The sequence below is a fragment of the Cryptotermes secundus genome, unplaced genomic scaffold (assembly GCF_002891405.2).
Source record: "Cryptotermes secundus unplaced genomic scaffold, Csec_1.0 scaffold540, whole genome shotgun sequence".
In the NCBI taxonomy this organism is placed as follows: Eukaryota; Metazoa; Arthropoda; class Insecta; order Blattodea; family Kalotermitidae; genus Cryptotermes; species Cryptotermes secundus.
The window spans coordinates 1,776,961-1,801,254 of record NW_019742447.1 but is presented as its reverse complement, the minus strand read 5'-3'; the positions used below and the strand labels follow the sequence as shown (position 1 = coordinate 1,801,254).

The following is a 24,294-nucleotide window of genomic DNA, read 5'->3' as shown; positions in this document are numbered from 1 at the left end:
TCTTCAGTTTTTGGTCTATCTTTATTGTGACTGGGGTTGGTTGTCTTGAAATTTTCATTACTTTTGTTTTTTCCACATTCATTTCCATGCCATAGCACCTTCCAATTTCGATTAGTCTATCAATCATACCCTGTAGCACAGGTTTTTCCTTAGCCATTAACACAAGGTCATCTGCATATTTCACAGTTTGAATAATTTGAAGTCTCCAAGCCCATCCAGAGCTTCTTTTGTAAGTCATTCGCTGTACAAGTTGAATAAAATTGGTGATAAGCAGCATCCTTGTCGAACTCCTCTTCCAATCTTCACACTTCTTGTCTCCCCTTTGCCCAGTCGCACTCCAACTTTCTGATCCATGTACCATTTACTAATCAATCTTTTTTCATGCCAATCGATACCTATTTCCTTTAGGATCTGCATTAATTATGTCCAATTTACACGGTCAAATGCTTTCTGCCAGTAATAAATACATATTATATACATACATATAAATACATATTAAAAAAATATTTAAGGTTTTCATTTGACTCGCTTATGTATATATTATAAATATTACATTTTTATAATTAAACAATATGAGAGATGGGGGCCACAGAACTGAATGAAACTCAGAATTGGGCCCTGAGCAAAAAAAGGTTGAGAACCACTGCTCTATAAAGAAGCGATATGTCCTACTTCAGGCACTGCTACAATCTGATGAAGAACATTAGCTTCATGGAAGTAGTGAAAACCAACTATACACAGCAGAAATAAAACAATGTACTCGTACCTCTTCATCTGCATCACGGGCTACATAGGATATGAAACCTCCTTGCAGTTGCTTCACATTATGGACATTGAAGTGGATGATAGCATCCAATGCATACTCATTACTCATATGGTCATCATGCAGCAAAGTATAGAAACGTTTCTGCCACCGCTGTATCTCATACGAACACCGGGGCTGCAATACTGCTGTGTCATCTATAACAACAACATACAGAGAAAACAAAGTGACCTCCTGGTCAAGTTACCACTGGTACATACCACAAGACAGCATTTCTCAATTCTCAATTTAGGAACACTAAATGCCCCCCCCCCATAAGAGCTACCAAAGGTGTAAAAGTAAATCTATCCCTGTAACAGGCCATGATGGCCCATAGAGTTGTGAGACGTTGAGGGTCCCACATTATCTAGACAGTCAGCTCAAAGATGGCTGTAAGGTTGTCAGCCTTATGAGCCGGCTGCGCTTTACTCCCCAGGAAAATTATTTTATTAATTCCTGGTACTCATTTCTGTTAGAGGCTGAGTTGACCCCAGGGCTATAGTGCGGCTGGAAGGATTAGGTCAACTGAAAAAAATCCAATGACCTCATCAGGACGTGAACCCACGACCTTCCGGCTAGTAGCATAGCTCCTCAACCAACTATGCTAGGTGTAAATGTGTTAATATTGTGATGATTTTAGGGTGTGACTATAGACGGGGTACAGACTGGATACTGGATTTATTGACCCATTCGTATACACCACTCGTAACTACACTTTACAGATCGCTGACATAGATTAGTGTCCTCAGTCTATTACAGTCTCCACTAGCTGTTTCCTGGTAACAGATTTAATACAGTGGAGATTCTTCAGCTTCCCATGCTCAGGTCCTCTTGTCACAGCCACCCGTGCAGAACTTTTTCGTGATTGTTGCATAGCAATGGTACCATATCTTACAATATTTAGACTTTTTCCTTCATGTTTTCTGTGATTAGTGAAGCTAGGGTATGTATCAGTTTCATGGATTTCCTACATATTGGAAGCAATCTTAAGGCATCAGATAGGCTGCACGGTTAGCCGCTGGCTTCCCACCATGGCATCCCGGGTCTGGTCAAGTGGGATTTGTGGTGGACAAAGTGGCGCTGGGGCAGGTTTTCTCTGAGTACTTCGGTTTCCCCTGTCAATCTTCATTCCACCAATTGCTCCACAATCACCCTCACCTATCATCTGGGGCTGGTACAATAGGCCACAAGTGGCCACAGTACAAGGGACTAAGTCTGACCCCACTAACAATAAAAAAAATAGCATCAGATTCTCACATAAGCACAGCAATTAAGTAATTTCTTCTTTGTGTGTGTGTATGAATATGCAGTTTTACATAGAACTGTTATAGCAAAGGAGAGACACGTGTAGTGCATCTGGCATGAATTCTTAAGTCTGATTACTATTTGTTGCAAGGCAGAAACAAAAGCAGTGTCAGTCAGGTTCATAATTTTGTAGTAGAATTAAATATTTTAATGCATTAATATTAATAATATATTTGACAAAATGTAAACTATGTAAGCACTGAATATTAGTAGAAGCTTTTTCTAGCCATATTCTTGCTAAAATAAAAATTGCAACTGAAAGCATTTAAATTTTGAATTTAGTTTCTCTTAAACTGTGATTTCAGAACAAGCATGAAATGTCAGTTAGCATTCCTGCTTTCCATTAAAGAGATCTAACTTGCCATTCTTGTATAATTCTGATGACTTCATTATATGGTTTTGCTGAATTCCTCCATGCAAATGCTGGGACTGGAGGTTTAGTCCTTAGCATACAAGTTTACTATCATCTATTCATAAGAGTCAAATGCCAGCCAATGTTGGCTCCTTTACTGTAAAAAATTGACAGCTATCACATGATCTAATTGGAAGTTCCATTCACACTTGGTCATGGAATAAACTAAAACTGAGTATGAAGCCTAAAATTACAGTTATCAACAAAAGATGTAGTAGATATAAATGCCTATACGTCGTCTGTTAAAAACGTTCCGGAACTTCTAAAATAGTGTGCCAACTCGACATCTTAGCAATGTCATGTAAGTTGTGCTGCCTAGTGGTATGCTTACCAATTATCATCCTTTTTGCTGCAAATCCTGGTGTGATTAGTCATCACCCTAGAGCTATCTGTTCACAAGCGTGTATTGTGTGTCTTGCGATATTTGAGATGGCTGATATTCATGAGGATGAAAGACATGTTGACGTTTTTTTGACATCGAGGGTGTTGTGCATCATGAATTCTTATGCCAGGGCCAAATAGTGAATCACTGGTATTATCTCAAAGCGCTGAAATGTCTAAGAGAAAATGTCTGGAGAAAAGTACCTCAGTTGTGGAGAAACAAATCCTGGTTTCTCCATCATGACAATGTGCCACCTCATGCTACTAATTTGTGACTTTTTGACCAATGTGAACACAACTGTGGTTCCTCAGCACCCTACTCACTTGAACTGGCTCTGGCAGACTTTTTATTATTTCCTAAATTACGAATCAGTTGCGATGCATGAGCTGCCACATTGTCATGATGGAGGAACCAGGAGTTATTTTTCCACAACTGAGGTTTTTGTCTTCTTATATTTTATCTTAGATGTTTCGGCACTTCAAGATAATATCAGTGATCCACTGTTTGCTCCTGATGTAAAAATTCTTGATGCACAACACCCTCTATGTCAAAAAAAGTCAACATGATTTTTACGCTCATGAATATCAGTCATCTCAAATATCACAAGATACGCTCTACACGCATTTGAACAAATAGCTCTAGTGCAATGACTGATCACACCAGGATGATGCAGCAAAAAGGATGATAATTAGGACGCATGCCACTAGGCAGCACAACTTACCTAACAGTCCTAAGATGTTGTGTTGGCAAAGTTTCAAAAGTACCAGAACTCTGTGAACAGACCACCATGTGTTATCGATTTAATGCATCTATAACAATGGTTCTAGTATCACAACACTAATAAAGCATGGGGGATTCTTCAACCTGCTATTAGTTCTCATGAACTGATAATAAATTACCAACTATTACATGTTCTTTGATGCCAAAGTAATTTAAGTGCAGCTATGACATTTTTATGACCCCATAAAAATAAAGACCATAAACTCTAATTTAATCATTGTATCAAGCAAAAGACATTAACACACAATGCCATCAATATCATAAAGTGTTACCTACTATTTTGAAAGGGTGTCAGCTCCAGTTTTGTAAGGTCACCAAGCAGTTTGAAGAACTCTTTGGACTTCATCAGTTGCACAAGCTTATTAAGTGACAATGGCAAAGTCTTCTCACGTGGAGTTTCATACCTTCTGTAAAGAGAACTTTATGAAAATAACAAATTTTCAAGTAAGATGGTTGGAACATAAATAATAATCTTTATGAAATGTTACGGTTTGCACTGCACTGAAGAGTTAGATTACACAGTGCCATAATACAAAGGACCGCAAAAAGAGGTTAAAACATTGTGTTTCTAAACCAAGGTAATATCGCTTGTATGATGGGGTTTGGATTTGTGACTCAATTTATTGATTACTATACAATGCATTACTACACTTCACAAATCATTATCACACACAGACTAGTGTTCTCAGTCTGTTACAGCCTCCACTAGTCATTTCCTGGTAACAGTCTTCTGACAGTTAAGATTCTTCAGCTTCCATGCTCACTTCATTGCCCACTGGCTCTCAACTGCACTAAGTTTTCTCTTCCCTGACTCCCTTACAACTGACCAACTCCCAGGCTGATGGCCATCTCACAACAACCTCCTAGTCTTCGTGAGTCATCTCCTGGTTATGGACCTTAACACTGTCCTCCACTTACATCCTTACCATCTGGCATATCCCACAACTGAACTAAACTCTAAACTTCATCCTGCTTGTAACCCTCTGGCATGGACCAACAGATAACACAGATCTACTGTTGCACATGGACTGTTGGGGTTCCCATGTGATCACTACCCAGCCAGTCCACTGGTGCACTGGCTGCTGCATAGCAAGTGCTGTTGTCTCACTGCTTGTTTTGTGGTCTTTACCTAGCAACGGGTCTATATGCCACAGTTAACGTAAACTTGTGTAGCATTTGAGGTTCTCACAGCAGTGGTTATGAACAGTTCTGTTTCTGGGAGATAATGCTGAGTAGTCCACTGAAAGTCAACCAACGATTCAGAGGAACATGTTGCCTCCATCTTCAGGGTTGAAGAATAAGACAAGCAAGAAATTGGCATGAAGCAGACAGAAAGCAGGGCCAAGCTGGTTTCTTGCTTGGCTCATTTTTTGACCTTAACAATGGATGCAATACTTTCCTCTGAAATATTGGTTGACTTTCAATGGACTACATGGCATTATATCCCAGAAGATAAACTTGCCTCCGTGCCTAAACACTGCAGAGTAATAGCTTTTGAGGGACATGAAATTAAGCTCTACACATTACAGACCTTGGCATGTGATAAACTATATGCTCTGGCAGCTTTATGTGCTGAATAAGATCCCCAGTATTCAATGGTTAGAAGGCTGGATGAGCCCAGAGCTGGTCTGGACATGTGGATGAGAAAAGTCCATGCCCTGCTGATAACAAAGCCCCAGTTTAGTCTGTAAGCAGTTACTTTACTGACTGTGCTACCTGGTCCATTATGTCACAAAACTATTTTCATAATTTTGCTACAAGTTCTAAGCTAAAAGAATTCTCACAAGTTCCTCCTTTCTTCTTTATAGCTTTCCAAGATAGTCACAATCACCAGAACCAGAGCTAGCACTGAGGCTGTGTGTGTTGCATAACCACTTCATAATTTGGTAGTCCAGCATTAATGCTGCAACGACGTCTGGGGGGGCAGATAGAAAATGTGCTTAAGAAATTCCATTTAAAATGCATTGCAATGGTCATCCTAAGGTATTCAGGATACAAGAATGTATTTCTTAAAAACAATTTTAATTGTTCCTGTTACTACGTTCAATTCCTTCTTTCTTTCCTTTTTTAATTTCTTCCAAAAATTTGGGGGAGGGGACATAGATAAATATACCACCTCCCTCTTGCCAATGCCTGCTGTCTGTAAATTAAAACCTACTATTTCAGAATGCTTCCTGATTTTTCAGTCCACTCTGCCAAAAGTTAGGATACCACAATACAGTTTACTATTTTTACATTCTTAAAATTGATTCAGAAATTTGGTTAAATTAATTCGCTGAGTTTACAGTTGCTTGAGTTTACATTTATTATGGGCAGCCCCTTAACAAGGGTAAAATTCAGGTATCTTGCTAAAATTAAATATAGGTTACCTGCCATGCTGAGGATCTTTGTTGTTTTTCCTGGGCCTGCCAGGAAAATGACTGAATACTCCTTTAAAATAAACCATACTCACATCACCTCCTTCCAGATCCTTACCTACTCAACATGCATGATAATTTTCCCATCTCATTCAGTGCTCAATAACTGTAGTTGTAACAGCATGATTAGATAACCAAACAATCAAGCAAATTCACTTTAATCCCAGACCCCTTTATCATATGCAAATGTTACTGGACAGAACCAAATCATATCCAGACATGCCATCCCTTCATCATCCAATAGCCAACCAGTTCCAGCTTCAAACATTACACAAGCCACGTTGACTGTGGTGGTAGCAAAACTAAAGAACTATATGGAACTTAACATTATGGAAGACTAACTGAATTCACTATGGGCATGCAGTAACACATTCCAGAACATAGGATCACAAGCACATAATAGCACTAACAAACACACATGCTAAGAAGTGTGAGGCCAGGCTCTCTCTAACATCCTAACCCTGTAGCAGACAATGAAACTGAATTACAAACAGACCAAACCAGTACCAACACTGTAATATGAATGGGCCTTAATAAGGCCATGATTTTGAAATTCTAACTAAATTGCAAATTGAATTAAATCATCCCCCACTACAGAAAGACAGAACTGTCATAACAGCACACATTACCTACGCACTGTCATCAAGCACTCAAATATACCGAGGGGTCCCAAAAAATGTACCCACTCTTTGATAGTCAATATCATTGGAACAAAATGACATGTTGTATGTGTTTGAAGTGACCACCATCAGTGGCTAAGCAGCGTCGATGCCGCCAAACTGCTTTGCGAACTATGGCTGTCAATGTGTCTGGTGTGATGGCTGCACACGACGCTTCGATGGTTTCTTGTAGTGCGTTCAGTGTAGCTTGCTTTTGTTGATAAACTTCATCCTTCAAGGTTCCCCATAGGGAGAAGTCGAGAGGTGTTAGGTCTGGAGACCATGGTGGGTACTCAATAGCACCTCTTCGACCTATCCATCGTCCAGGTAGAGTGTCATCCAAGTAGCATGCAGCAGTCTTGGAATGTACACTTTCCACTTTGCAGCCTTCAGAATTCACCGTACACTTGATCGGCTTACCCCACTTTCGCGTGCACACTGTTTCACAGATTTTTGCGGTGATCATGTAAAGCGTTGCAACACCACAGCACTGGAGACTGGACTTGTTACTATCTGTGGTTGCCCAGATCTCTGCTTATGCACATCATGAACAGTACTGTTGGCTTGAAATTTATCCCAAATATGGGCAATTGTTCAACGTGTTGGTGGCCGAGTTCCAAACTCATTCTGCCATGGTCGTTGTACCTCTTTAATGTTTTCGTACTTCCAGTACCACTTCAATACAGCCTTCCATTGTTCAACGAACAACCTTTCAGACATTGCTGCTGCTGTCTTCTGCTCGCAGCGTGCATGTGGTACAACACTCATGTGACTCATGTGACCTTCACCATCTGTTGAGAAAATATTACACTACACTACCCCAAAAGCATCGTAACTATATGTCATTTTGTTCCAAAGATACTGACTATCAAAGAGTGAGTACATTTTTTGGACCCTCCTGTATATATGTCTACATTTCCTACATTCCCTCTTTATTACAACTACAAAATAGATAACTTTATGGCCCTTAGAAGTGATCCAATTTTTCTTTTTTAATTGGACAACTATCTTAAACATCTATCCTTTCAGCAAAGGATCATCACTATTTTCAACACCGGTATCTCCAAGGAAAAATTCTACTGATAACAGGCTACATCATACACGAGTCTGAAAACATGTAACTGTCATATTCTGCCAGTTTCTTACTGGAAAACTGGGTGCAATTATTAATGTACTGAAATGAACATTACTACTTGAGGGATAACTGTCAAAGAGATATAAATGCAGGCTTGCATTTATGGGACTGAATCTGTGGTAATATTTTTAAAACTGTAGATTTAAATCTTCTCTTACCTACGATTGGGTGGTCCTTGAAGTTCCCAAGAAAATTCACCACTACATAAGCAGTTACATATTTCTTTATAGAAATCTTTATTGAAGAAGTCGGGCAATAAAATCTCACTATCTTGTTCAAAGCTGGAGCTGATCTGTTCTTGTATTTCAGGATCCAGGTACATAGGATTCACATGTGCTAAGAGGCTACAGTCATCCTGCAAATAAGAACAAAACAGAGGTAAAAATGGCTGCACATAGGCCAGAGTTGGGAAATTACTAGCACTTTGATTCAGAGGGTATTTCAAAGAGATTGCATACTGATGAGCCTTCTACGAAAAATTCTATAGTTAAGTGATTATTAAATGTTCCTGTGGAATTTTATGACAAGAATAAATAGAAACACATGTAAACACAGACAGAAATAGCCTGCCTCACACAATGAGATTAAACATGAACATGTTTGTCATGTATTTTATGCAGACCACTTCATCAGCTCTTTATTGAAATATACCATATCCTACATGAATATAATATTAGATTTGATTGCACCTGATGATGGTTTACTTTAATTGAAAGGCACAGTACATGACAGCATAAATGCAGCAGTTGCTCATACTGTAGTTAATATTTAATTATGGAACACAACAGTACATAAAGGGAATAAATGGTTTCATGTGTAGGTGAATATTTCTAAAATTTGTTGACTGCAGCATAAATGCATTCTTTTATGACATTAAGACTCATACTTGTATGTCCAACTCTTCTTAACAGAGCAGCAGGTTAAAGTGGCCCGTGGAAGTAATCTGTGTTAGAATTTCAAATAAAGTATACTGCATAAGTTCTGTAGGAATTTTGCAAATAATGAACTTCAGGAAACTGGAAATTCTGTTTCTGACACTGTATGAGCTCATGACTGGGTATCCTGACTGATTTGTGCTGTGCTAGGTTTTCCTATTGGGCTTTTGATTTTCACATAAAATGGAGTTTCAAAGATTTAGGCCAAATAGCTTTATACCTGCAACCTCCAGAATATGAAGCAGGCAAAACAGCCATTATGCCATGACAGTGAGCAACAACAGCTTATTATTATTATTATTATTATTATTATTATCATTGGAGGGGGTGGGTTTCCCCATGCACCGCGACCAGTTTGATCAATTGTACATCCCCCTTTGATATTCTACCAGTCTCTATACCCTACCGGTACTGGTGCGTACCATCAGCCCCGACTCAGCCAGCGAGTTCGGCCTCTACTGGCTCAGCGGTACCTTGATGCTTTCCCCATCTACCAGAGGCGTTAGAAACTACTGTTGGGCGGGAAACATCCTATAATTGGCTCAGAGGTCTCCTTGAGACATGAGGTTCTTTTATGTGCCGTAAAGCTACGACACGGGATCCACGGCTTAAAGTCCCTCCCGGAGGACTTGTTCCCTGAATTTTTCCGCCCTTAAAAATTCCACGACCTCCGCCAGGTTTGAACCCGCATAACTTGAGTCATGAGGTGGGAACATTACCCCTAGCCTACGGAGGCCGCAACAACAGCTTACTGTGTTATGTCAAGAAAGATTTATAATCTTATCAATAGTTCAACAGTTTCAAGAAAGGAAGTGCAAATATGAAAACTGATGAAAAAGTTTCCCACCCAGTTAAAATGTTGAGAGTGAGAATTCTGGTACACAGCAGGGGGAGGGGGGAAACTTTGAAATTGATAGGGAGGACAAAATACTTCAAACTGGCTAAGGAAGCTGCGAGAAAAATTTTGGCTGAAAAATCTGGCATTAAGATAAGCTGAAATAGTTTCGTCTGTAAAGTAAGTGGCTATGGGTTAGACGACTGGGGTTCAATTCCAGCATATCCAAACTGGCTCTGGGGCCTACTCAGCCTCTATCCAATGTGGGCCTTTATCTAATACTAAGATCAAGAAAAATGTGGTCATTAATATCCACTCCTCCATAAATCATTCTGAAGGCAAAAGTTCCTGAAATGGACTATCATCAGTGATGAGCCATGAATCTTTAAGAATATCGTGGACCAGACACAAAATGAGCCCAACAATCTTGGTGTCCTTTTCTTCAATCTGAATATGGAAAGAAAATCTGCTTCCAGAATATCATAATTCTTTCTTATCCATGCAATGAATAACATTTATACTAAAATACTTCAATGGCAAAACATTAACATTCTAAGAGGAAACTCCAATGTCATCAAGATCAAAAAGCTGCAAATATCTACGTGACAGATAATAATCCAAGACCCCTTTATCCTTTATGAAACGCGCATTCAAACTAGAGGCAATTAAAAATGTAAGAGACATAGTTAAGAAAAGATCCATGTCTTTGACTGGATTCTTGACCATGTCAATGCAGCACCATTGCACAATATTCCCTCAGTAAGAGCCTTTTTGGCAAAATTTAAAATCACACAGCTAATGCCTTTATTATCATCATCATCAGTAATCTGTCAGACGACAGGTCCACAGTCTCTTCCAAAACAGTTTCTCCACTTAATGCGATCTTCTGTTTTTGGAAAGAGACTATCCAGGAAAGTGATAATGTGGTAGTTTTTCCATTTGCTTTCCACATCGCAGTACAACAGCCGTTCAAACCACTCTGGTCACGCCTGTTGCTATACGAACTTGAACTATCTCGAGCATCATTTGCTCTGTGCTTCAAATCGCTGCTGATGACGCTGCTTCCGACATCAGTTTTTGGTGTCTCTCTTCGTCTGATGCCTACCCTTTGACCTGTCCAGCAAGGGAGGCCCTGCCAGTAGCTACGCTACCGCTGGTATAGCTCTCAGGGTCCTTGGCATACTCAAACCCCCTCACCACGATAAGGTGGAGACACCAAGGAGGGGGATGCCTTTATTATATTCATCCAAATTTGATCCCATGCCACATTTTCATGTTATTCCTCAAAATCAGGACACCTCTGTGCTGATGGAAGAAATTAAACAAATAAAAAACTCACACATCTGAAGAACACTAAAAAACTGAACTTTCAAAAAATATTTCAGCATGTGTAACGCCACTGGGAAAGTGTATAAATTATCAGGGAATGGATTATTTTAAAATGATTAAGCTTAGTTCTCTTCATAATACATGAGTGATTTTGTATATTAATATGGGAACTTCTAGGTTATGCTTTATGGAATCTGAACTACAATAAAATATTTGGATAGGAATATATCAGGTTTAATTCAAAATTGATATGCTTCAGAAATATTAAACAAGTCACCTGTATGGGAGAAAACAGGTGTATGTCTATGCGTACATTTGGAATAACATCTTTGCATTCTGAAAGTGGGCCATGGAACCAACCATTCACAGAAAGTCTTGTTCGATCTACTGTGCCCACCTCAGCTACCTGAAACATGTAAAATGCCTTTATTATTAATATTTAGCACAACTGAATAACATGTTAGATGCTTGTTTTCAATATATAAACTTTCTTGGCCTTGAGAATGGCTATATTGCCAAAGATTCCTATGGTTTTCCTCTGTACATTCAGGCATATACTGACATGGTTTCTTTAAATAAGCTAAGACCAGTTCTTTCTGATGTGTCATTCACAATCTTGCCATTCTGTGCTATAGAAGCTATTTAGGTGACAAGGGGCTGTTAACCAAACAAACAAGGTACTTAAATTGCAAACAAAAATTCTGTAACCTGTAACCAGTAGGGTGTATACCCCATGCGTGTTTGTGGTCACAGAGGTGGTGGCGTGGGTGTCATGATGCTGGTTATGGTAGCAAATGTGGTGCTGAAGATCTTGGTGGTCATGGGGCCATGATAGAAGTTATAGCAGCTGTGGTGGTGGTCATGATAGTGGTGGATGTGACTGTGGTCATCATGATGGTGATGGTGTTCATGGTATCTGTAGAGATCACTGTGGTGGTTGTGGTTGTTACAGGTGTCAATCTGGCGGCAAACTGGTGGAGGTAGTCATGGTTGTTGTCATGGTGATGTTTGTGGTGGTAGCAGTGATCATGATGGCAGCTGTCATGGTGGTGGAGGTTACAGTGATGGTTAGTGATGGTGCTGATCAAGATGATGATGATGATGATGGTGGTGGTGGTGGTGGTGGTGATTCTGGTGATGGTCACAGTGGGGTCTGTCTTCTTGGAGGTAGTTGTGGAACCTGACTGGTGACAAGATTATGACTTAACTAGAATACGATGTCCTCCGAAACATTGGTTAACGCCACATCTACACAGTGCCAGATCCCAGAAAACTGCTTTCGTCAAGCTGTAAGAACGTTCAGAAGCAGCTAATTCCTTGAATGACTTTCAATTTAGTAACTGCTGACATTATGTTTCCCCAAGTTTATTTACCCATATTCCACAACATAGAACACAGATCACAAATACTAAACCTATTTCAACTAGGAGACCTCAAGTTATCTCAGACTTTGTAATATCTTGTTGGATTTGAGATTCTCACAGTAGTGAGCAGCAAGAATTCTATTTGATTACGAAAAAATAAACAGCATAGATGAAAGCGTGGCGGGATGTAACACTATATAATTTGGTGAAAGTCAACTGCTGTTTCAGAGAAACATATCTCCTCCATCTTCAGGGTTGAAGTGTGCACCATGCAACAAAGCAGCATGAAGCAGACAGCAAGCACAGCTCTACTTGCTTGGCTTATTCTTCAACCCTGAAGAGGGAGGCGGTATGTCTCTCTGAAACATCAGTTCACTTTCACCAAACTAAACAACATAACACTTTACAACAACACTTTACTGGGTAAAAGAAGGCCAGCAGCCAAATTTAAAATTTGGGGCTGCTTTCATTTTTACATGGAAAATCACAGATCTTTGAACACAACAAAATCACTGACTGATATGAATACTGACATCACAAACAAACATATGTTCATATATATTAACACACTAACCTGGTGAAATGATTTACCCATCACTTCAAAGAACACAAAAGTGTTGAACATGGGCAAAATGGTTTTCACCACTTCCTTGGGTTGACCACTGTCTAAGAAACAGTACAAAACAACTAATCATGTAAGTATGAACTTGACTTTATAACAGCTAAAAAAATGTAGAGCTATCTAAGTTCAAAGGGTTCTGTCTTCTAGAATACAATGCTGTTTAGCCCACTGAAAGCCAGTTGATGTTTCAAAGGCACATGTCGGTGGATTTTCAATGGATTACACAGCATTATATCCCAGACAATAGAACTCTTCATACCCACTGCTGTGTGAAGCCCATATCCAACATAAGTTCAAAGCAAATGACATATAGATTTACCTTTCAGTACAAGGTATGAACAAATAAGTTGTAATGAATATTAGCACGATCAACTAATGATAATATCAGGGTTGATATACTGTATTTGTTCCTTTTTCATTTTGTGCTTTCCAGAACAGATGTTGTCACAGTATCTCAAAATAAACCACAAACATGTTCCTCCCAGTCCAAAATGGCCAACTTATTATCTTTAATATTATGTCGCAAATTAAAGTGGTAAGCAAATTTGTACCATAAAAATACACAGGTCCTATGATTCACCTATGCGGTTTGGATTTGAGGACATCACCTTTGCAAGGTTTATGGATAAATTTCTGACCAAAATTTTCCCATCACCACCAAATGAATGTTAGGTTAATATCTTATCCCAGAACAATAATTATATTCCCATTCATCAATCTACAAGTCTTGAAGGAGAATTGTGAACAGAAAATTATACAAAAAAAATTTACCAGAGCAGTGTCATATAAACAGTATTAAAACAAATCTCTGAATGTTCATATACATTTAAAACTACTGATACATGCTACTTCTTTCTTCGCTTTGTTTTTATTAATACTATTCAGTGTTGAAGACTCAAAATCGTATTAGTAAAGTGATATGGGAATGTCCATCAAATACAGACTTTTAATGACTTTATCACTTAAATACATAGAGATAAAATATGAAGAAAACATAACACCATGAATAAGATGGATGATTTTCTGCAATCATGTTAAATACCAATGTGAAGATGGGTGATTCTGAAGTCAAAAAATGTATTGTAACTGGTACAGTAATGACTGGAGGTTGAGCTTGCTCAGATCTTTTGTCTTAAGATCTAAATTCATTACTTTTGCAATAAGGTATGAATGCGTAAGGGGCGGGCCTTCTCAGTCCGTGCACCACGACCTACAGTGACCTATTGTGCTTCTTGCAATAAGGTATATGACTGAACAGCAGATTTTCAAAGACAAGTACTTCATAAGAAAGAAAAGTTACAAAATACTGCATTCAGAGGTACACTTATAAATACCCAGGAGTCCCTAAAAGTTATGTGAACTGAAGCTTCTTAAAAACAGGCATAACAAAGATTTAGTCTGTGAGGAAAAATAAGACAGTTTAAGAGGAACGTGCTAACTGAAAAAAAAAATGTTCAAGGCATTCAGGCATAGTTAAAGATCAGTCTTCTCAAATCATTAAGATACTTGGCAAAATAAGCTGCTGCTGTGCTATGACCTGTGTTCATGGTCATACAAAATAATAGTTGTGCATGAACTTAAATATGTCCTTGTGCTTAATCCATGTCAAGATGACATATGGAGAAGTGAAGGTATAGCTCCAATCATTCTTAACCTTGGCACTAGATGGAGATGAATGGTAAGTTTCATGCCCTAGTTCCCTTAAATCTGGTGAAACAGCTCCCTATAAACTTTTGTTATGAGGCCAGGTGGGCCCCAGAACTACCCCAGCCAGGTATTGAACTTATTTCTTGCTCACTCAGCAAATAGTCTACTCATTATACTGTATCTTTATTTTAATTCCATAGATCCTCTTTTTTTTTTTTTTAATTCGCTTAGTAGAGGGTGGAGTCCAGCTGGGTCCACTTGGAACAGCAGTCACTGATTGGCCTATTGTACCTGCCCCTGGGTGATTATTATAATGAAGAATTTGGTAGCATGAAGATTGGCAGGGGAAACCGTAGTACTCGGAGAAAACCTGCCCCAGCGCCACTTTGTCCACTATAAATCCCACGTGACCAGACCCAGGGATGGAACCCAGGCCACCACAGTGGGAAGCCAGCGACTAACCGCTTGAGCTATGGCTTATTAAGATAAGAGCTTAAATATATAAACACATATCAGATTATAATCAATTAATTTATACAATGTACTACATAAACAGAATAATAAGGTTTAATTTGTGTGACTGGGCTATACCGTAGTGACTACCCAATTAAGAAACTCTATTATTTACACCCGATGTAGACAGAATAGTGATAAAAAATCCACATAGTAACACTTTACAGAGAAGATGTCACATTTAGTAGTCCCAAGGCAATAAAATCACTAGTTACCACATCAACATTAGCACTTGTAACAGCTGCCAACGAAGAAGAAGAAGAAACTGGAGGAGGAGACAATGAATTTAACATTTTGGAAATGTGGTCCCACATATGAAATGATGTTGCATATATGATAGGAGTGAGCGGTCCACATGGTGTTTGCCTTAAACTTTCGCAATCCAAAAATAGCTGAATTATACTTTACTCAACAATTTCAAATGTTTGAAAACTTACCATCTGTGTCAAACAGCTCCAAAGAACCCCCATAATCTGGCTGCCAGTGTTCACTCAGATAGAGAATAAAAGCAATTCGCCTATCTTCACATCTGTCATCATGACATAACAAGTGATCTGAATGGATGAAAACACAGTATATGAACTACTAATACACACTCCTTTTTTCTGTTTGAAAAGGAAGATAAGAAGTCTTGTTTACTATTCTTGTTCCATGTTCTGTGACACAACATCAGTCAACTACATGAAATATTATGCAATAAGAAGAAAATATTCATGCTGACATAATAATGTATGAAATGTTATTGGAAGAGATGGGTCATATCTTACCAAAACAATATGCAGGCCACTAATACACATTTTGTTTTTTTTTTAAGATATCAAGTTTTCATGACAAATAAATGGACTAAAACTCTCTGGTGCTATCAACCATGAGGAGAAACCCAACACTTAAAGAGACTAGCTCTGCCTCCATCATCAGGGTCAATATTCTCACAAGACTGAGTGACTATAAATGGGGTTTGGATTGGTAACTGAATTTACTGAACTCTTACAGAATGTAACTACAAATAACTGTAGCACTGATGCTAATTCACACACTTTGCAGTTCACTACAGCATGTATGAAGTCTTCTCAGTCTATTGTATCACCATCACTGGTTGTTGTCTGATAACACTTTACAGTTTATGCTGCTTACTTCATTCTCATATCCTGCTTGTCTTTAATTGTGTGCCACTACTATTTAGTACAAGCACTTATTAAAATTTTTAACTAAACTGTAAACACAATCTATACAGCGTACTGCTGATAGGAGCAGCATCTCAAGAACTGAAGAGTGGGAGAAATGTCCCAAAAATATCCTTCTTTCTGTGTGTTAGGGAAAAAAAACATTCATGCATGGAAATAATATAAGTCTTCCTTGATTTTGTTTCTATATTTACTAGTAAATGAGAGATTACATAGTGGTCTTCTGTTTAAACACCAGATAATGAAACAATGCCCATGGCTGAAAGGTTAGCATTCCTTTTTTTTATATAAAAGGTCCTGGGTTTGATACTAAACCTGAAGCCAATTATATTGACCAACATATTTTGTGATTTGTTTCCATGCAGATGCTGGAGTAGTTTCTTAAAAACGGGACATAACCATTTTCTCCCCACTTCCACTTCATTTTCATTATTTACAATCATGCCCCCATTCAACCCCAGGCCTGTTTACACTAATAAGTTGTTGATTTATATATTGAGGTGTTTCTTTAGTACAGTACAGTAGGGTGAGGAAGGGGTGAAGGATACTTAAATGATGACAGTTATATCTTCAATTAAGTATCATCATAACTCCACACTGTGACAAGACAATTTACAGCACAAACTTCAAAGGCAATGCTATAAAGCTTTAGAAAAATAATGTACATACCTGAATAATTATAGGAAGAACATGTCACTGAAACTTTATTATTCAGTTTGATACCGGTTGCCATTTCCAGCCATGTACAACATTCCTCTACAAGGAACTGTTTCAGTGAATTAATCGAAGGTCTATTTACTTCAGATAAGTCACAAGACTGATGAAACTGGTAGAGATCATTCCGCTTCAAGGAAAATTTAAGGTCCAGAAGCTCCTCTTTCAATTCCTTTAAATATTCTGTATCACGCATGAAGTTTTCCACTATGCAGTGCTTAAAAGGTGAAATATCCATATGTACATCAAAATCTGTAAACAAAATCATTGTATACTGAATTTTCAACATATGAATCCACTAACATAACATCCCTGGAGACCGAACCATGCAAATATATTAAAGAAAAAAATGTTATCCTCTGTACAGGTTAAGTCAGCCAGCTTAATTGTAATGCGAGACATGTATTCAAAAGTACCTTGTTCATATCTTCACCACTGCACTTCTGAGGTTTTCATGGTTTTCCTCAGTCCTTGCAGTCAAATGAAAAAGAACAATGCCTAGAAACAGGACACAACTGCTTCCTCCCACATTTCCTGCATGTAACGCAATTGAGTAATGGTAGGCCTAAGTGAATTCCCCTTAGATGCATTGTCAGTCAATACAGCAAACCCTTGCTAATCCAAATTGGGGGGGAGAGGTCATCCAGATTAACTGATAACCTGGATCAATGATGCAAAAGATAGCCCTAAAAGATACATATAAAAACTCAGATACCGAATAAATGGAAAAATTAATAAATATAGGCAGTGTTGATGAAAATACATAAAAAGTATCACAGCAGCAATTTTTCCTGTGCCAGAAGCTGAAATCCAGGGTCTCCTTTATCCAGCTCAAGACAATCTTGGATACAATCTTGTGCAGTTTCAGCCTCTCCAGCGGCCCTCAGCACATCCTGAAAGTCTTCTTGCTCTAATCTCTCTTGCTTCTGTATTCCATGCGTCTTTTAAAGAATACACTCAACTGTGAACATAATTTTCATTTTTCATATTTCGATCCAGATGAACTATAACCGGATTTGCATGGGTTTGCTGTGTTACTATATGCAGTAGCACAGAAGTGGCATGTGCCGCAGTGCCAAGCAATGGACTGGGAAAGGAGTGCTTGAAAAGTTTCAAGCATGCAGATATGTGGACACTGGTCATGTTTTATGTTTTGTCTGAAAAAAAATGCCATGCAAGTGTCATAAAATGGAAGGCTGAGGGGCTCACATTCGAATACTCAAATTGTTCAACAGTGTGTAAATGGCATTAGCGCTTGGCAGAAAGATGTCCCATGCCCCAGTGATGCACCTACAATAGCCACTAATGTAGCACATCTGGAGAATGTGCATGCAGTGCCTGAATGAATCTCACCATTCAGTTTCAAACACTTAATTCATGGTTGGAGAAGTAAAAGAGCTGTGCAAAGTGTATTACTTGAATACTGAGCAATGATCAGCATATCATGTGTGTATAACTGTCCACTATCAATTTTCAACAGTGGCAGAGAGAGACAGAACCAAAGTCAATGATCTCATTTTGATGGTGGATGTGTCACGGAGGTCTTCATGGATCTAACACTGAAGCAGCGGGGTGCCAGATGGCAGTCCTCAATCTCACTGTGGATGAAAAGTTCATGACATTCAGGATACTGTCAAAGTGACATAAATCACATTCTTCACCCACTATGTGCTTGACCATCTACAAGCAATGTGTATCATTTTCCTCCAAAACATACTATGACCAAGATGTGAAAAGCTAGGGAGTCCAAAATTAGTAGCAACATACAGTGATATCTGTGTAATAATTTCATAAATCATCAGCACCAAACAACAAAATGTATGTCCAGTGCCACAGTAGAGTATGAAAACATGGCATTTAATGTACAGGAATGTGTCTTCATGGTGGAAAAATTCTCTAAAATTGAGCAGTCCAAATAACACAAAATGACTTCTGGAAGTGATCTGAATATTGTCATGCACCAATGTACTCATGGAGACTGGGAATATTAATGTTCCACAGAATGGTTGGTAGAGGATGGCATAAAATCAGAAAAAAAAAATTTGCCTATAAGCCTTCACAACAGACTGCAATGTCCTATGGAACATGCTGGCATGCTGTGCTAAAATAAAACATGCTTCCTTACAAAATGCATGCCATGTATCATCTGTTGCCACCAGACTGTGCAAATCAACCTCACAATTGTAAAATGTCGGAAAAATGGATGATACTCCTCAGATATTGGATCTCTCACTTCTCGGACAAAGTATGGTCATATGGGAGCTGCGGTGGCGCAGTCGGAACAGCGACCGCCTACGGGCTGGACGACGAGAGGGGTTGGAGTTCAAGAATGGTTGTATGGGGTATGTATGTAAAATCTTAGCACACTCCTATGGTCAACAGAAAATGCCTTTTCCCCATGAGAAATTCCCCTAACTCTAAAATAACACATTAATTTCTAATGGATTATATTATGACACAAACTTCAGGCTGTGAAGTGGGTTGATTTGACATCAGATGAGCCTTTAGGAGCAGAAATTTTTACACTCAGTTGAGGGTAATGAAATATATGGCAGTAGATCCTCATTTTTGTCTTTAAACTGGAATAGAACAACAAAATAGTACCCAAAACTAAACAAGCGTTTTCTATTTGAGAAATGATTTTTGTTGGTTAAATCATGAAACATGTGATAACACGGGCCTTTGAGACAGTATTATGGAATTGCGAAGCGAAGGATAATCATAGCTTTTACTTTAACTTACAACTTGGCTTTCCTACTGCATGCAGCAAATTCGAATCAGTATCGTAACATGCGTGACATCTAGCAACCAGACGCGAAAACACAGAACGAAAATTGGTAACAAAGGAAGGTTAAAAAGTCAGTTAAATTAGCAATATATGTGAATTTGAATCTGTATATTATTATTAATCGATGCCGATTATCATTAGCGCCTGTTCTATTGCATTTAATGTTACAAAACTAACTTCAATATTGTTAATAATTATACAGGCATACCAACGTAATAAATGCACGTCATGCAATTTGAATTTATCGTACTGGGCAAGTTTGCCATGTTTACATTTAATTATTATATTCTGTTTGATCTGTACGCTCTGTATATCCTCGACTGACCTGAATGCAATGATCTGTCAGAAGTCCAGCAGTTATTAATGGCATTTACGTTCTCCTTCAAATGATTTCTAAATGACGCTTTCCGTTCACACCTTAGTTTGCCAGAGTGCGTAGTAATGTCTTCCACTTTTCTTTTCATTTCCATATTCATCTGCATTTTGCATCAATACCTAAATCCATCCAAAACACGTGCTAAGCTACAAACTGAAGCACAAAACCGTAGATCGATAACATGCACAGATGTACTATTGGCCAGTTATCACGGATTACTACTGCCACGAAGTTACCTCGTAGTGTTGCCAACACTATATTCTGGCAACGATGAAATGTTTGTGCTATGAAATCAGCTGTGTTAATTATCGTAAATTCCGCTACACGCCGCAAGAAATGAATCTCATATATGATCGCCTTTGATTTAATTTTATTTAATTATGTCTGAATGTGCGGGTTCATGTGCGCGCCTTTCATTACATGCAATACATTTGTAAAAATTAAAGGATAATTAAAATAAAATAATTTAGGGCGAGGGCACACCAAGGAAACTGGCAACCGAAACGCAGCAGCAATTTTCGAGAGTTGTTATCAGCCCGAGTTGAATACGTGTTACTGAATGGAGGAGCGCAGATTGTGGAAAAGACAACGTAGCTGTATATGTAACTCTGTAATTGTACCAGGACACTGTCCATATTTCGGGTATGAGTTTCCTGACGAGTTTAGTCAAGTTTCAACGTTGTCAAACATAAACACTTTCAGCCATATGAACTGACACACGCTGTACCAACTTCGTATTTATGTAATCTGTTCTCTGAACTAAAATGGAGTTTCTTTCTCCATCCCTGTCCCCTGAAGAGAACACAAGAAGTGCTAACCTGCTTAAGTGCCTAGAGCAAAACTTTAGTTACGGTTTGGGGCATGCTGTAAAATCAACTAGATCCGCAACGCTATAGTGACAACACAGTCATTGAATTCATTTCAAAGCATTTGGCTACGCTGGAATTGTTCTCACAGTAACCGGAAGGCAAACTACCGGAAGTACGGTTTTCTAAAAATTGATCATGTATCCGTAAGAGGCGAATTCAAAACAGGGAATATATGTTATGGAATTATGTTAATATAAAATACAAGAATTACTATAGAAGAATTTTTGAAGAACAAATAGAAGACGTGTACAAGGTGTGTTTATTCACAATGTGAACAGAAACCGAAGGAAAGGTAGCGAACGTGCGAATTTAGTTTATGTGTAAGATGTCAGTGAAAGAGCCTGAACATTTTTCGGCCCGTTTCGCCAACAAAGCGATACGCCAAAGAAATGATGTGCCAACTGTGCTGAGGAAATGATTAAAAAAGTCTACCGTTCGCTTCCGTTCTATTGCTTTCTCCTTTAGTCATTTCATTTTCTCTTTGCTCTTACTGACGTTTACTTTCTACCATGTAGTGGTCAAACGACACTGTTGAAATTTTAGTATCAGAACACAGAGAAAGAAGACGTTCATGGAATTCGACAAGTTCGTTTTATGTACTACATTCAAAGACGAACGATGCTTCAGAAGAAATTTGCCAAGTGCTTGGTTTCAAGGTATCGGAAGTCAAGGAAAAATTCGATTCACTGTTGTCGTCGTTCAGGCGTGAACAGCAAAACAAGAGATGAAAAAATTACAAAGCGGGTACAGAAGAAACATGTAAGTCAACACGGTTTGCTTTCAAAAGCATGTTGTTTCTCATGGTCAGATTTAAACAGAGAATACTTAGTGATAGTGGTGAAGTAAGTAGTAACATTACATGTTAACAATAATACAACAACAATCTTCTATTTTGTGCTTGTTTCTGTTCTTACTGTTGGTAACATTACAAGTAGGGGTCTGCATATATGAAAAATCCATGATTTATTATATCCGTCTTCTAGTGCATACATTTATTTATCCCCTCTTTTCACTCTCACTACATGTTTCGGCACCAGTGTGCCATCTTCAGGTGCTGATCCAATCCACGACAAACTAATTCATTGCATGCCTTGTCTTTACATACTAAAATAACTAAAATATATATTTATCATATATACTGACAAATGTCAAGTGTTAAAATACTAAAACTGTACAGCATATTTCTTTCCTACATACCCAGCAGGTCCAGCAGTGTAACACACGCAGTCACAGGAGCGAGACGCAACACAGAGCACAATACACGATAGTGAAAGAGTGCTCCAACAGAGGATGATAGACGTGACTCGCGTAATGAAACACGACGTAGGAAAGAAATATGCTGTACAGTTTTAGTATTTTAACACTTGACATTTGTCAATATATATGATAAATATATATTTTAGTTATTTTAGTATGTAAAGACAAGGCATGCAATGAATTAGTTTGTCGTGGATTGGATCAGCACCTGAAGATGGCACACTGGTGCCGAAACATGTAGTGAGAGTGAAAAGAGGGGATAAATAAATGTATGCACTAGAAGACGGATATAATAAATCATGGACTTAAATCAGTGCAACAGGACGCTAAAATATAACATATGAAAAATGTTCAGGTAAAATTGAATTTGGTGTATATACCATAAATAGTCCATTTTGATCACCAACGAACACAGGTTTGCGATTAAATCAGCATTTGTGGTTGTGCCATAGCTCATGCGGTTAGTCTCTGACTTCCGCGGCGGCCCGGGTTCGAGCCCGGGTCTGGACACGTGGGATCTGTGGTGGACAAAGTGGCGCTGGAGCAGGTTTTCTTCTAGTACTTCGGTTTCTCCTGCCAGTATTCATTCCACCAAATTCTCCATCATCATAATCACCCGGGGCAGGTAGAATAGGCCAATCAGTGGCCGGCGTGCCGAATGGACCCGACTGGACTCCACCCCCCACTATGCGAATTAAAAAAAAATAAAAATCAGTATTTCAAAATTTTAAATAATAAACAAATATTTTATTTTAAGAATAACATATTTAAGTTCATAAACGGCAAATTAATATTGTATACTAGGATTTATACGAAAAAGTACTCTCGGTGTTTTAAAATGTCTCATCTTTTGTGAATACTTCAGGTGTATTCGTCTTCTCATTACACGCGCCATGTACTTTCACATTATTCGGCACATTCCTGTCTTATGTATTCGCAATTGTTTGGACGTTTTCGACAGATTCGGCTCAATAAACGGAACGAGTTCAAATATTCACTGTCTTTCCTGCAGCTTCATTAAAAAATATTTCCTTCCATTTCGTAGTCGAATGTTCTGCGTGGATGTACCGATTTACAGAGGAGTTGTTTTTTTCTCAAAAAATTGTATAAATAGATGCCAGTCAACATGACAGTAAGAGCTCCATCAGGTTCTAAGGTATTTGACTTCCGAAGCACCCTGAATACAGCATAAAGAGATACGATTATATTTTCAACAACATGACGGAAACAGCTATTTGCATATATATCTATATATATAAATATATCTTCGTCAAATATCCGATCATGACATTCAACATCAGCAAGTCAGAGAAGTAATCTGCCTTTACAAACCCCAGTAAAATATTGTTGAACTCAAACTTGTAGCTGAAGGAACTGCTTCTGCTATCCATTGAGGCTTCAAATATACAGCTACATCAGCCCAAATGTCAAAGACAGCGAGGAAAGCTCTACTGATTTTCACGTCTTTTATCAACAGAAAAATATTCACCTTATTTATAGGGAATATGAGAAACAAATAAAAAAAAACAACGATAAACATTTAGTATTAATTTATTAAAATATTACAGCGTGTGCTATTATTTAGAATTGTTTTTGTTTCACTCTCAATATATTTTTTTTAATTCTCTTAGTGGGGGATGGAGTCCAACTGGGTCCACTCGGCACGGCGGCCACTGATTGGCCTATTGTAGCCTGCCCCGGGTGAGTATGATGCTGGAGAGTTTGGAGGAATGAAGATTGGCAGGGGAAACCAAAGTACTCGGAGAAAACCCGCCCCAGTGCCACTTTGTCCACCACAAATCCCACTTGACCAGACGCCGGGATCGAACCCGGGCCTCCGCGGTGGGAAGCCGCTTGAGCTATGGCGCGGCCTACTTAAGATCTTTATGTCAGCTGTTTCACTGCACCGTCACTGTTCTGTCGCCTTCTTGCGTTTTGTATTGAACTAACTTGCAAATCTGGAGCTCCA

The 24,294-nt window shown here is 38.6% G+C and overlaps 1 protein-coding gene across 3 annotated transcripts in view; it reads right to left on the bottom strand.

Annotated features, from left to right (window-relative positions):
- Positions 1-20,419, bottom strand: part of LOC111873215 (prolyl 3-hydroxylase OGFOD1) — a 24,244-nt gene extending 3,825 nt beyond the window's left edge. Inside the window, exons 1-8 of one of the 3 annotated variants that reach the window (XM_023867741.2) lie at positions 20,149-20,419; positions 16,991-17,287; positions 15,575-15,691; positions 12,930-13,021; positions 11,269-11,397; positions 8,051-8,247; positions 3,958-4,088; positions 767-960 (exon numbers count right to left, since the gene is read on the bottom strand). In XM_023867741.2, coding sequence (XP_023723509.1) covers positions 767-960; positions 3,958-4,088; positions 8,051-8,247; positions 11,269-11,397; positions 12,930-13,021; positions 15,575-15,691; positions 16,991-17,287; positions 20,149-20,305 — 1,314 coding nt within the window. In that variant the 5' untranslated portion in view covers positions 20,306-20,419. The remainder of the gene's footprint in view (positions 1-766; positions 961-3,957; positions 4,089-8,050; positions 8,248-11,268; positions 11,398-12,929; positions 13,022-15,574; positions 15,692-16,990; positions 17,288-20,148) is intronic. The other 2 variants (XM_023867742.2, XM_023867743.2) reach the window with 2 other exon arrangements.
- Positions 20,420-24,294: the final 3,875 nt, after the last annotated feature.